Source organism: Mastomys coucha, unplaced genomic scaffold (genome assembly GCF_008632895.1).
Source record: "Mastomys coucha isolate ucsf_1 unplaced genomic scaffold, UCSF_Mcou_1 pScaffold11, whole genome shotgun sequence".
In the NCBI taxonomy this organism is placed as follows: domain Eukaryota; kingdom Metazoa; phylum Chordata; class Mammalia; order Rodentia; family Muridae; genus Mastomys; species Mastomys coucha.
The window spans coordinates 29,877,213-29,891,547 of record NW_022196893.1 but is presented as its reverse complement, the minus strand read 5'-3'; the positions used below and the strand labels follow the sequence as shown (position 1 = coordinate 29,891,547).

Below are 14,335 nucleotides of genomic sequence, written 5' to 3'. Positions count from 1 at the left end.
TCTTCTGAAACATCTGAAGACAGCTACAGTGTACTTATTTATAATAATAAAAAATAAATCTTTAAAAAAAAAAAGAAGAGGGCATTAGGTCCTCTGAATTGCAGATGAACCACCAGGTAAGTGCTGCCAATCAAACTGGGTCCTCTGCAAGAGTAACAACTGCTGACCGACCTCCCTAGCCCTGCTCTGGTTAATTTTAGTGTGAAATTGTTTTTTTCAATTTTTTTATTACAAAGTTTATTTTTAAAATCCTTTAAAAAGAAATGGGAAATCAGAACATTAAAAAAAAAAAAAAAAAGTAGCCGGGCAGTGGTGGCACATGCCTTTAATGCCAGCACTTGGGAGGCAGAGGCAGGTGGATTTCTGAGTTCGAGGCCAGCTATCACCCTCAGTAGCTTCTAATCTGCTTTCTTATATTTTCATTTTTATTACAACATATTTGCTGTGTGTGTGTGTGTATGTGTGTGTATGACTGTGTGTGACTGTGTGTGTACGTGTGTGTATGTGTGTGTATGACTGTGTGTGTGACTGTGTGCATGTGTGTGTATGTGTGTGTATGTGTGTGTGTATGTGTGTGTGTGACTGTGTATGTGTGACTGTGTATGTGACTGTGTGTGTATGTGTGTGTTTGTGTATGTGTGTGTGTATGTATGTGTGTGTGTGTGTGTGTGTGTGTGTGTGTGTGTATTTGTGTGTGTGTGTAAGGCTGGGAGAGAATGTGGAGAGAATGCGGAACCTTTCGTGTTGTTCTTGGAGGAAACCTGGTTCAGGGTTAAGAGAACCACAGGAACCCTACCACACTTGTAGACCTATGTTAGGTCAGCAGAGGGTTGGGGTAGGCGGGCATGCAGATCCTGAGGGTGGTCAGGCTGAGGGAAAGGACACCAGGCTGAGACAGACAAGTCTTCCAGCTGTTCTGGAACTCGTCCAAATCACACTTAGCTCAGAGAAGCCACCAGGATGCTGGAAAAGGCCAAAGGGGAAGAATTGCAGTGATTATGCAAAGGCTGAGGTTGAGGTGTCCGGGATGAGGTGAAGAAATTAATGGAGAGCCCCAAGGAGGGGATAATCACTCAAGGTAACCCCGGTAACCCCGGATAATCCACAGGTTCCCTTAGTGACTCCATTCCTGGAAGTGATGGGCAGATGGACAGAGGGCAGCCCCGCCCAGCCTGTGAGCTTACTGAGAAGGCTAGCACAAGAGTAGACTGGGGGCTATCGACTGTGCTACATTTCCCAGATAACATCCATTCTCTGTTATGGTGGGCCTGGCTGTCTTACTCTCAGATCTGTCCATAGGGCCTGAAAGACTTTCAAAGACCCTTTATTTATTTCAGGGAAAATGTTCTTGAGTGGGCAGCAATGACTGGCTTATGGAAGTGCAAGATGACCTGAGCTAGGGCTTGTGTGCCCTGTCTGTAATTTCAGGCCTGAGGCCCGAGGCAGGAAGATTGTATCCTGGGTTATATGCAGCAAGTTCCAGTGTGACGATCTCTAAAAAGAGAAACCAAACCAACAAAACAGGGTGGGGGAGCCCTAGGTTCTCAAGCTTACCCCCAAACCGCCTCCCCCATTCTCTGGAAGCCTCATGGGTCTTCCTTGGTTGCCAGTGGCTTATATGAGCTGTGTACCTCCGTAGCTCTGTCTAGTAGAGGCGTGGAGGCTCTGCAGGTTAGGGCCGGTTGGCGGCAGTTTGTAGTTTATCTCAGTCTAAAATGGTTTTCAATTTCTATTCCCTGAGGCCAAGCCCTGGCATCCAGGCCGGACTCTCACTAGGTAACACTCATCAGTGCGTCAGAGCCTGTTCCTATCAGCCTGGAAAGAGACCTGCCCCCTGATTCATCCAGGACACTGAAGCCAGGCCACAGAAAAAAACACCTGGACACGACTCACGCCTCTCGCCTCTCGCCAGGCCCGGCATGAGCAGCCTCCTGGCTAGCAGAAAGCAGCGTGTTTGGTCTTTCTCTTTCCTGTTTCTACTCGAAAGACTCCTTATTTGTTTCCTTTGCCTATCTCTGGGTCAGGAGCTGTGGTTTTTGTTTGTTTTGTTTTCTTGATTTGGTGAAGGCAATTTGAGGAAGGGAGTCGGGCCGTAAAAGAGGGACAACAGGAACTTCTTTATGAGATTCCAAAAGTGGAACCAGTGTGAATAAGAACTATATAAAATTAAGGAGTCACCCTCTTCCCCCCTTCCCCCAGATATCACCTGTCCATAGTTTAGCCAGGTCCTGCTGTCTTCCTGGGACAGCCCCTACAGCCTGACTCCATAGCTCTTTATGGGCCTTGACACTAACTCGTAGACACTCTGAGATCACTGAGCATTACTTCCAGTCCCCTCCTGACCTCCTCACAGCCGCACAAAAAGCGTGGGAATCCCCTTCCAGGAGGAAGCCGTGCAGGTTAGGAAGGGAAGGGAGGAAGAGGGCGCTGACTCGGAGTCTCCTACTATTGGTTGCAGCGGGGGATCCCACCTTAGGGATTGGCCTCGGCAGAGTCCGCCTCCTCTTGTGATTGGCTCAGTCTGAGACTTATAGCGGAGCCTTGCGGGCCTCCGCCTCAGTCGGAGGCAGGCAGGGAACCGGCACCTAGGCGCTGGTGTGCTAGTGCGGACACTTGAGGCGCGACCTCCTCCTCACTGAACCCGAGTCCACGTCCCTCCGAGGCTGCAGCCATGAAGGAGAGACGGACACCGCAGCCAGTGGTGGTCAGATGTAAGCTTGTGCTGGTGGGGGACGTGCAGTGTGGGAAGACGGCGATGTTACAGGTGCTAGCGAAGGACTGCTATCCCGAGGTGAGCTTCCCTGCAGTCCCGGGGTCGATCCCCACCTGTCCGGAACAGCGGTCTCTCCTCCAGCCGCAGGCCGCCCCACCCTGCCGTGTCTTCTGGCTGGAGGACTGCCCTGTCTTGCTTCCCCTGAGACCTGACCCACTTCTGCCGCCCGGTCGGCTCCTCCTCACCTCTTTACCCATCATATCCCCTCCCACTTGCCTTCATCTCTGAGTCCTGCAGGCTCCCGAGAGCCTGGGCTTCATTGTTGACGCAGTACCTACCTGCCCCTCCTGGAAGGCTCTATAAGGGTGCCCCGCCACCCCCGGCAGGCTTCTGCTGTTTCGCCTGTTCACCTGTGCCTAGGGACTAGAGGGGCAGAAGACAGAGGTTAAAACTGGGTTGTGGCTCTGAAAAATGGGATACACATTCAGAGATGAGAAGAAAATGCTAATGTATGTGTCTCAGACCAGCCTGGATGTAGGGGGCTTGTCCCAGGCTGGGGAGCAAAAGCCAGTACCTCTACAGTCCCCAATGGATCCCCCTCCTCTGGCTTCTCATCATCTGACACTTTAGTGTTTCAGCGCATGTGTAACCAACGCTTGGTGTGGGGTTCTGAGGGCATGCTGCCGGGTGTGAGCATTTCCTGTCTCCTCACAGACCTACGTGCCCACCGTGTTTGAGAATTACACAGCCTGTCTGGAAACAGAAGGACAGAGGCTGGAGCTCAGTCTCTGGGATACCTCAGGTAAGACTGGAGCCCCAGATGCCCTATCCTACCTTCATCAGCTAGCTGCAGCTGCTGCTTTTTTAAGGGGTGGGGAGAAATCCACCTTTGAGGATAGGTGCTTGCCAGGAAAGTGAAGGAAGGATTATAAAAAATTCTTTGGTTGGGGCATTGATGATTTTAGGGAATCCTGGAAAGCAGTGAACCAGCCTGGGTGCCACTCGGGTCTCTGGTCTAGTTCACTTCTGGATGGTGAGGTGAAGGGACCCCTGAGTACTCCTCAGGAGCACGAGACGTCCTCTCTCTCTCTGTCTTTTTTTCTCTCTGTCTGTCTCTCTCGCTCCCTTCCCTTCTCTCCCCCCACCCCCCGCAGTTCTCTAGAGCAAAGTTAAATGAGGTGGGAGGGTGCTGCTGGAGGCAGCTGTGACGGGGCAGAGAGCGACCGGCTTTGGAGGGAATATCGCTCTCCCGCATCCCTTCCCAGGCCAACTCTATCTGCTTGCCGCAACTCAAACCTCTTGTCAGAGGCTGCGGCTCAGAGACGATGAAGGGATACATCGTTGATGTTTGGGGGCGGGGGCAATAAACGTAGGGCATGTCCATGCTGGGGCTGGTGTCCAGAGGAGCGCATGGGGTCCAGTTTTCATCATTTCTCCAGGGCTGGTGTGAATCGGAGATGCGCTGTCTTAAATGTAGAAAGCAATGTTTCTCCCACTCTCCGCCCCCAAATCCTTACAGCACAGTTAACATTTGCTTTGCTTCTGAGCCCTTCCCACTTTCTCGACCCCAGACCCTCTTTTTAATGGTCTGTCTCAGGCATCCTTAAAGAGCCAGCAATGCAAGAAAGAAAAGAAAAATCCATGCTTTACCAAAGAGGATATTTTCTACATGCTCGAGCTGAGTTTATGGGGAAGCCGGAGATCACTACGGCTCTCCTGCGCGTGTGATAAATATGCCACCCCGCTTCTATGAAGCGATCCTGTGCTTGGTCTCCAATCCCGAGGTCTGGAAAGACTGGGATAAGGGATGGGTAAACAGAAAACGAAAGATATTTCTTTCGATCTTCCCACAACCAAAATTCCTCAGGCGGGTCTATGGTCCTCCGTTGCAGTTCCAGGAAAGGGGAGGCAGGGTTCTGGTTATCCTGGACTGTGCTGTGCTGTGCTGACTGGATCGGACCAGAATGCAGTGTGGCTGCATGATGTATGGGTTTTCTCCTGCTGTATCCTCCCACCTTCCAGTCCTCCCTGAACCTTGCTGCGGCTCATTTCTCCTTATTACCACCCTCGATGCCCACCCCCGCCCCCACAGCCCTTCAATCCCAGCCCAGATAATGGAAAATCAGCTAGGATGGTCTTTTTACCCCAGGTCACACCCCACCCCTTCATTTTAAAAGGATGAAGGCAATCAGTTAGCCTTGTTTTAAACTAGGTCCCCGTGAGGACAGAGGAAGGGGAAATGACAGTGTATGTAGGATGCAGCTTTCCTACGTTTGGGCTGGGGATTGAACCTGTTTGTGTTATTCACTTGCCGGTCTTAGGGGAGGGGGATTGCCTGGAGCCAAAATGGAGACCCAATCCCCTTCCCCTCCCCCCCCTCCCCCTGTACTGCAGCACTCCCCTGCCTCAGTGCTGCTTGGTCCAGCCCCCACCTCACCTCAGTAAGAGATGGGGGTGGATTGCTGAAGGAGCAGGCAGCTATCCAACTCCCCCTTACTTCTTCTTTTTTATGACCGACACCCCCACCTCAGCTTGGATTCCCCCCAGTTTCCATGGTGACTGCAGTACAGGGAGAGGGGCTGCTTGCTATTCTAAGCACGGATTGTCTGGATTCCAAATCTGCTACTGTTCCTTACCCAGGGTGGAGGGGGCCAGGCTCAGCTCCTAGCAGTCACCCCGTTAGACCCTGGGTCTGAGCTGCCTTCTTCCCTCTGCCAAGGACCCTTGCTCTGGTCTCTGACTCCACAGCTATTGCTGCTCCTGGTCTTTGAGATCGCCTTCCTGGGGCCTGAGGGGTGGGAGGTCACTGGATTCCCTTTGCCCTTTGCCCTTTTCAGCCTGTGCTGACTTGGGTGGGTAAGGAGTAGAACACCAAATTCTGGATGCTTTCAACCTCCTGAAGTCCTGACCCCTGAGGTAAAGAATCAGGGCAGCCGGTTATGTAACAGGCGGGGCCATCTCTTCACTGGGAGACCCTAGAGCAGGGGAAAGAAGCAGAGGCTGGGCAGCAGGCAGGCTCTGGGGAAGGAAACCTGAGACACATCTTTGTCTCTCCGTAGGTACTGACAGCAGCCCTGAGGCTCTGACACGAGTACATTTTAAACCCACTGTAGGAAAGCCAGACGTGTCCAGAGTGACGCCACTCTCTGCTTACCCCTCTTTTAGGACCAAGAGAAATGGTGTTCCTGGCAGATGGCCGTGTCCCAAGCTTCTATGAAATAGCTCAGTGCCCTGATACACAGCTGGATGTGAAGGGATCGAGAGCTACATTCCCCAGGGAGCCCTGCCTGGGCTTAGGCCACCTGAGAGAGCCACAGTAGCTCACTCGCTCCTCTCCCTCTTCCACCAGGCTCTCCTTACTATGACAATGTCCGCCCACTCTGCTACAGCGATTCAGATGCCGTGTTGCTGTGCTTCGACATCAGCCGTCCAGAGACCATGGATAGTGCACTCAAGAAGGTAAGGCTAAGCTGGAGGAGGTGACGTAGCTACTGGGAGTGGGGGCCATCAGAGCAGGAGAGTCTTAAGTTCCAGTTCGCCTTGGGCTATGGAGCCAGTTCAAGATCAGACAATTTAGTGAGATCCTGTCTCCAAATAAAAGTCAAATGGAGCTCTGGATGATTCGCAGTTAGGGAGTGCTTCCCCAGTGTAAGCAAGGCCTTGAGTTCAGCCCAGGATTGGTGCTGGATATGGTGCCCCATAATTCTGTCCATCAGCCAGGAAAGACTTTGAGGCCTTACCATTAGTTGTGTGGCTCTGGGTTGAACCTGGGTCTCCTTCCCATCAGCCTTCTGCCTTGTTTTTTCTCCTATCCTACTATAGGAGCCGAAGCCTAGAGGCCAGGCTAGGGGAGGTACTGAAGGCTCAGAGAACCTTCTAGTGATGTGCGGAATGAGGCCGTTTAAGAGTAGCTTCTCTGGTCTGTGATCTCAGGCCCACTGAGTCAGCCAGGTCAGGGCTCAATTAGCTGGTGGAAGTGCTGGGTCCGAGTGGCAGGATCTGCCCACACTGTGACGTTGCAGGACACGCTGTGGGACGTAGGGCCTAGCTTAAGGAAGACAGCGCCTCATTCCCAGCTACAGGGATTCAGGGCCTGTTTGTCTTTTGACTGGGGAAAGAGGACGGATCCATGTCTTTCCTGTGTGCCAGGGAGTGGGAGACTTGCCCTGTGTTCCTGCTGGTCTGTGCTGTTGAAGGGATAGGATCCTGGGTTAGCACTGGTGCCACCAAAGGCCTCATGGGCAGGAAGATGATGTAATCCGTGTAGCATGACTCAGAGGGAACACTGACTAGGGCCTGATAATGTGAGCAATGCGCTTGCCGGTGCCAGCTGGGCCTGGCCTCTGTACGCCAGCCACTGACTTTCTTTCCTTCCTCTTCTACCTCCCCTTTTTGCTCCAACCCTCAGTGGAGAACAGAAATCCTAGACTATTGTCCCAGCACACGTGTTTTGCTTATTGGCTGCAAGACGGATCTTCGAACAGACCTGAGCACTCTAATGGAACTGTCCCACCAGAAACAGGCACCCATCTCCTACGAGCAGGTGTGGTGTGTGTGTGTGTGTGTGTGTGTAGGGGTGTACGCACACATGTGCGCAGGTGGGGTAGAAAAGGCCTCGGTAAGATAAAATTGGTATCAGGGGGGCTATCTTTAAATAGCAAAGTGTCACCTGGGTTGGGGCAGCAGGAACTTACTAGAGTCTTGCCATAGGTTAGCCTATGAGCCTCTCCTGGGTGTGTGCCAGCATTTTTAAGTTTTTTTTTTTTTTGAAACTGTATGTACCATACTCATTAAAGATGTTTGTTAGAACTGGGTATAGTTTGTAATAGTTTGTAATCCCAAAACTCGGGAGGTGGTGGCAGAGGATTCCAAGTTTGCAGCCAGCCCGGCCACATAATAAGGCTCAGTCTCAGAAAAACCAAAACCAAATTAAAAGGAACAAACAAAAAGAAATAACTGTTAGAATTTTGAATTGTGTTCCCTGCCTGTAAAATAACTCTGGGAGAGAGACATGGAAATCTGTATTTCTCAAACAAGACCAGAGGATACTTTTTAATTACTCATTTAATTGTGTGAGTGGTACATGCCACACGCATGTATGAACTCTCAAGAGTTGATTCTCTCCTCCGCTACAAGGGTTTCTGGGATTGAACTCAGGTTGTCCAGCTTGGTGGGAACTCTTTGCTTCCCTTTGCTGAGACGTCTCTGTTAATATTTCTTATTAGAATCATGGGAGTGGGGACTCTTAAACATCCTGACAGGAGGGGCTGGCAAAATGGCTAAAGGGGACAGGCACTTGCCACTAAGTTGATGGCCTGAGTCTGATCCCTGAGACCCACATGGCAGGAGAAGAGAACTGGCTTCCCCAAACTGTCCTCTGACCTCCATGTGGATGCCGTGGCTCGAGTACGCACACAGACATACAGACACTTGCATGAAAGAAATATGTTTTTAAAACGTTTTGGTTACCATGCTTGAAGATGCCCCGGGTTCCATCACTAAGGCGTCCTACTGCCTGTGCCCTCCCCAGACTTCCTCTGCACCTGGTCAGCTTCAGCACGCTTTTTTTTTTTTTTTTTTGGTTTTTCGAGACAGGGTTTCTCCGTATAGCCCTGGCTGTCCTGGAACTCACTCTGTAGGCCAGGCTGGCCTCAAACTCAGAAATCTGCCTGCCTCTGCCTCCCAAGTGCTGGAATTAAAGGTGTGCGCCACCACCGCCCGGCTTCATTGTAGGTGATTCTAAGGTGCAGTTGAGTCTTCGCCTTTGTGAATGCTGGCAGGGGCTGGGGAAGACCAGTAGTGGGGTACCATCCGGAGTAGTTGGGGGACGCATGGAATCCTGATGTTTTGCTAGAATGGACACTTGAGAGGACGCGTGATATTTGGAAAGCGTGCCACGGTGTTCCCTAGGCACCTTAAGCCATTGTGTTCATGACCGCATCCCTCCCACAGGGCTGTGCCATAGCCAAGCAGTTGGGCGCTGAGATCTACCTGGAGGGCTCGGCCTTCACTTCCGAGACGAGCATCCACAGCATCTTCCGGACGGCATCCATGGTGTGCCTGAACAAGCCTAGCTCAGTGCCCCCAAAGAGCCCCGTCCGAAGCCTCTCCAAGCGACTCCTTCACCTCCCCAGTCGTTCTGAACTCATCTCGACTACATTCAAGAAGGAAAAGGCCAAAAGCTGTTCCATCATGTGAAGTCGGAGCTGGAGGTGGGGGAGACAGCCCCCACTTCCTCCCTTGGGGTGCAGAGGCTCGGGGAGAGGGAGGATGAGACAGCTTAAGACACCGGATGTGACATTTTCAGATGGCCACAGAGGGCTTTAGGAGACAGGAATGGGACTGAAGAAGATGCCAGGCCTGACATTAAGCAAAAACCATCACACCCCAAGCCCGGCACTAAGCTGTGGAGGAGTTCGTTGCCCCAGTGTCCCCCTACTCCAGAGGAAGGACGGGTACTGGGGAGATGGGGACGTGCTGGCCTCACCTTCGACAGACATCCTGCCTCTTCCTTCCACCCTGCGGTCCCATGCAGGCTTGGGGTGGGCGGGGTCCTTGATCCCTTCCCTTCCCCTTTAAGTAGTAGCAATGGACTGGAGAGAGGGAAAGCCTGGAGGCAGCTCCTATGGGGGTTAACCCAGACGCTTCATCACCGAACCAGGAGGGTGAGGGCTGACCAGACCGAAGAAGGAACCCTCATTTTTGCATAGCCCATGCTTCATGGAAAGGTGACATCATACATTCACATGCTTCTCACTGAAGTCCCCAGGGCCTGTGGGTGAAGCCCCAGACCCCCTTCTCTTGCAGAATGTGGGAGTGGTGGTGCTGTGGGGGCGGGACTGATGGAGGGGAGTCACCAGACTTTCCTGCCCCTAGAGCGGTACAGTGGCATTTGTTTTATAGACTCTTGTCTTTGGAACTGGGGGCCGGGGTGAGGGGGGAGCGCTTCAATCTGTTATATGTTCTGTGTTTAAAGAAGAAAACCTATTTATTAATGAAATATAACCTATGAAGAAGTTGGTAGGGTTTTGTTGTTATTCTTTGGGTTTTGGGACGATCAGGGAAAAGCTGTCTCAGACCCCTTTCTGGGAGTTGCAGTTGCTTGTCTCCAGGGTCCCCTAGCACCTTGTCCCATTTCTCTGAATCCCACTCACATCTGCTAAGCCAAGAAAGAGCTCCCTGACCCTGGAGCAGGGCTTTATTCTCCTCAGGATGCTGCCACTGTGGGTGTGAGAATGATAGGTTTTAAGGGGCTGTCCCATGGAGGGTGTGATGCTCAGCATCTCTGGTTCTAGATGAGAGTAGCATGTCTCAATTGTCATAGCCAAAAATGTTCCTAGATATTGCTGAATGTCCACGGGATAAAATCACTTCCTGTTGAGGACCACTGGCTTAGAGCTTAGAGCAATGTTCTCAACCTTTTTGATACCTTTAACACAGTTCCTCATGCCGGGCTGACCCCCAACCATAAACTTATTTCTGTTGCTACCTCATAACTGCAATTTCACTGTTGTGAGTCATAATGTAAATATCTGATATGCAACCCCAGAGGTTAAAAACCACAGCCCTACAGAGACTGAAGAGAAAAAGCTCACCTCAAATAGAGGATCAAACTGCTGGGTGGGTGCCGCACTGACTAGTTCAAAGCCCAGGAGTGGCTCATTTCCTGAGTTCAAGGAGAGGTGACTTGTGTTGATTTTTCCAATTCTAGTATCCATTGATGGTAGCTCAGTTTGAACATCTCTTCCTTAGCAACTCACACCTCTTGTTCTCCAAAGTTCGTAGAATAGTAATAGAAATTAAGACTATTATGGGGACAGATGGCCCAGGGTTTAAGAACACTTCTCATTGTTCCAGAGGATTCGAGCTCTGTTCCCAGCATCCATACAGTAGCTGACATCTTAACCGCAGCTCCAGGGGATCTCATGCCTTCTTCTGGCTTTCATGGTCACCACATGCATGTAGTGCTCATGCAGTCAAAACACCCATATATGTAAAATTAAAAACTCAAATAAAAGTTAAAAGACAACATTTAATTGGGACTGTCTTACAGGTTTAGAGGTTCAGTCCATTATCATCAAGGCAGGGACTTAGCAGCATCCAGGGGGAGCTGAGAGTTCCACATCTATATCTGGAGGCTGCTAGCAGAATACTGACTTCCAGGTAGCTAGAGCGAGGATCTTAAAGCCCACGCTCACAGTGATACACCTACTCCAACAAGGTCACGCCTCCTAATAGTGCCATTCCCTGAGCCAAGCATATACAAACCATCACATGGTGTATGCCTGGAAGCCCAGCACTTGGGAGGCTGAGGCAGGAGCCAGTCTACTCGATGATGTAGAAAGATCTTGTCTCCAAAAGATAACTTATTATGCATCTGTTCTTTAAAAAGATCTCGTCTTATTTTTAATTGTGTGCATGTGTGTGTTCATGTGGGTGCAGGTGCCCTTAGAGACCAGAGGCATAAGACCTGGAGCTGGAGTTAGCAGGTTATTATGAGCTGCCTTACTCTGTGGTGTTAGGAGTTGAACTCAGGTCCTCTGCAAGAACTGTAGGTGCTTTAAATAGCTGGGCTACCTCTTCAGCCCCATTTTATGCATCTGCTTTAAATAATCAAACTAAACCTCAAAAAGAAAACTAGTTAATATTTGTTTTAGGTTGCTGTGTGCTAGAGCACTTTATATATCTGTGCTAACTTTTTGAGCAATTACCTATTTCATTATTCAAGCAAGGAGGTCCTGAGAGATTAGTGTGTCCAAACCATGCAGCCATGGAGCTTTACGTGAGGATACAAATCTAGGAAGTGTAGAACTCTAGAACTTTCTTTTGGAGACAGGGTCTTTCTATATCTAACCACGGGTGACCCAGAAGTCACAAAACCCTGCCTACTTCTGCCTCCCGAGAGCTGGTGCCAAAGGTGTGCACCACTGTGCCCAGCTGCTGCAGCCCAGGATGGTCATTCTGTAGACCAGGCTGGCCTCAAACTCAGAAATCCGCCTGTCTCTGCCTCCTAAGTGCTGGGATTAAAGGCATGCGTCATCACTGCCCGTCTTAGAGGAATTTCTTGAGCCGCTCTTCCTGTCTCTACCTCCTAAGTGCTGGGACTCCAGGGCTGTGCAACCACGCCTGGGTACCAAGCCTAGCTTTTTTTTTTTTTTCAAAGATTCATTTATTTATTATATGTAAATACACTGTAGCTGTCTTCAGACACACTAGAAGAGGGCGTCCAATCTCATTACAGATGGTTGTGAGCCACCACGTGGATATGAACTCAGAACCTCGGGAAGAGCAGTCAGTGCTCTTAACTGCTGAGCCATCTCTCCAGCGCTCCCTCTCCCCCAAGCCTAGCTTTTAAATGTGTACTTAAAATTTGTTTTCTTCTTTTCTCTTTTGTCTTTTCTCCTCCTCCTTGCCCACCTTGCTTTCAGTCTTGCTTTCTAGAGCCCCCTCTCTCTACAGGGAAGTTTCCTGTTGAATGGCCCAGGTTGAATAGGCTCAATAGTCCTCTTAGGCCAGCCTCCTGAGGAGCTGGCACGTGACACTATATTTGTCAACATAATATGCTTTCTTCTTATCCGTTTGTTTGTTTAGTGGGGAGGGTAGGAGTTAAGAATGGGTCTTGTTTTTGTTTTGGTTTGTTTTCTTGGTTTTTGGAGATGAGATTTCTCTGTGTAGTCCTCTGGCTGCCCTGGTTCACTCTGTAGACCAGACTGGTCTCAAAGGCACAGAGATCTGCCTGCCTGTGTGACTTAATCTCTCTGTTGCTGAGATTAAAGGCATGCAGTACTACCCTTTGGGTCTTATGCAGCTTAGGCGGCTCTTGAATTCACTATGTAGTAGAGGGTAACCTTGAACCAATGGCTGATACTTCTACCTTCACTTCAAGTGCTGCTGCTACTACAGGCGTGCATCAAGAATATGCACTTGTAGCCAGGCAGTGGTGGCACACGCCTTTAATCCCAGCACTTGGGAGGCAGAGGCAGGCGGATTTCTGAGTTCGAGGCCAGCCTGGTCTACAGAGTGAGTTCCAGGACAGCCAGGGCTACACAGAGAAACCTTGTCTCGAAAAACCAAAAAAAAAGAAGAAAAAAAAAAAAGCGTTCATTTAGGCCTTGGAGAAATGGCTCTGTAGCTAAGAGCACTGGCTGCTCTTCCAGAAGTCCTGGGTTTGATTCCCAGCACCCACATGGCAGCTCATAACTCTCTGTGACTCCAATTGCAGGGGTACCTGACACTCTCTTCTGGCTTCCTTGTGCCCCATGCACCATATGGCTCACATATATGCATACAGGCAAAAAGAAAAAAACAAAGCAAAGCATGCACATACAACTAAAATAAATAAACCCAAATAATCATTATTGTGAATGTGTATACAGAAAAGTATTCTGAAATAGGGACAGGTAAGGTCTCTGAGATCAAGTGAACCCCAGGGCTTCAGATCCCCTTCTGTTTTTTAGCTTTGTGGACTCAGAATGAAGATGTAGTAGGCTACACTTTCCTAATCAGTAAAATCAAGGAATGCGCAGCCCATAGTTTTATGATGACTAAAACAAGAAGCTTTAGCCTAAGTGCCAAGCCTGGAGCCGGACACTTGGAAGACTGTCAAACAATCACAGAACGGACACTTGGAAGACTGTCAAATGATCGCAGAAGGTTTTAAAACTCCCCACCCAGCTTTGGCTGGTCAACTTCTTGTCTTGTGTGTGAATGGTTTTTTCTTTTTCTTTTCTTCTTTCTTTCTTTCTTTCTTTCTTCCTTCCTTCCTTCCTTCCTTTCTTTCTTGGAGGGGGGGTAGGGTTTCATTCTATGAGTGGAGAGCCCTCTAGTGTTCATTATACTCAATAGATTCAGACTGACCAAGTTCTCCCTGCACTACACATTGCAATATCAAAGGCTACGAGGGCTCCTAAAGTCTTCTACAGAACACTGAGCCACTGTCAGTGAAGCTGAGTTTTTGAATTAGGGTGTATTCTGAGACCTGTTTGAGAGCTGAAAGAATACGCAGAGTGAAAAACCAGACTCAGGGCTAGAGAGATAGAGGACTCTGCGGAGAAGAACACTGTTTTTTCTTCCAGAGGACCCAGGTTCATATTCCCAGCATCCACATAGCAGCTCACAACTGTCTGTAACTCCAGTTCCAGGGGATCTGACGCCTTCACACAGACATGCATGCAGGCAAAACACCAATGCACATAAAAATAGAATAAATTTAAAGAAGAAAGACCAACAGCTATGTGGGATTAAAGCAAACCCAAGAATGGAAAATGTTAAAGGAAGCAGTGGGTACCCTGGTTAATCTCAACAGGCCTAGCACGCACAATTTGCATTCTGTGTTTCAGCGGGGTGCTGATGGTACAATATGAACCAAAGAGAAAGGAAGTGGGTATACGACTAGAAGAAAAATTCAGTGGACCTGAACGAGAAATCTGAAAGAAGAGATTAACAATAAGATGTAGCCCAGGTGGGCAGTTACTAAAGACAAAGAAAATGAAGAGGCCAAGATCCCATCTGGAACGTTGAATAAATAGTAAGACACTTTAGGGGAAAGTCCTTCCAGGGAAACCTTTGGAATGATAGCTTATTATTTATTGGGAGTGGGGGCGCAGTTTAGAGGTGTTAAGA

The 14,335-nt window shown here is 49.6% G+C and overlaps 1 protein-coding gene across 2 annotated transcripts; it reads left to right on the top strand.

Annotated features, from left to right (window-relative positions):
- The first annotated feature begins 2,559 nt into the window (after window positions 1–2,559).
- Rnd1 (Rho family GTPase 1) lies at window positions 2,560–14,080 on the top strand. Of its 2 annotated transcripts, XM_031354966.1 has the most exons (6): window positions 2,572–2,791; window positions 3,428–3,515; window positions 6,063–6,172; window positions 7,122–7,256; window positions 8,666–8,925; window positions 14,053–14,080. In XM_031354966.1, the coding sequence occupies exons 1-5, from the start codon at window positions 2,672–2,674 to the stop codon at window positions 8,909–8,911; spliced, it is 699 nt and encodes a 232-aa protein (XP_031210826.1). In that variant the 5' UTR covers window positions 2,572–2,671; the 3' UTR covers window positions 8,912–8,925; window positions 14,053–14,080. The 2 variants fall into 2 exon arrangements, with proteins under 2 accessions (XP_031210817.1, XP_031210826.1); XM_031354957.1 differs by lacking the exon at window positions 14,053–14,080 and having other exon boundaries at window positions 2,560–2,791; window positions 8,666–9,736.
- Window positions 14,081–14,335: the final 255 nt, after the last annotated feature.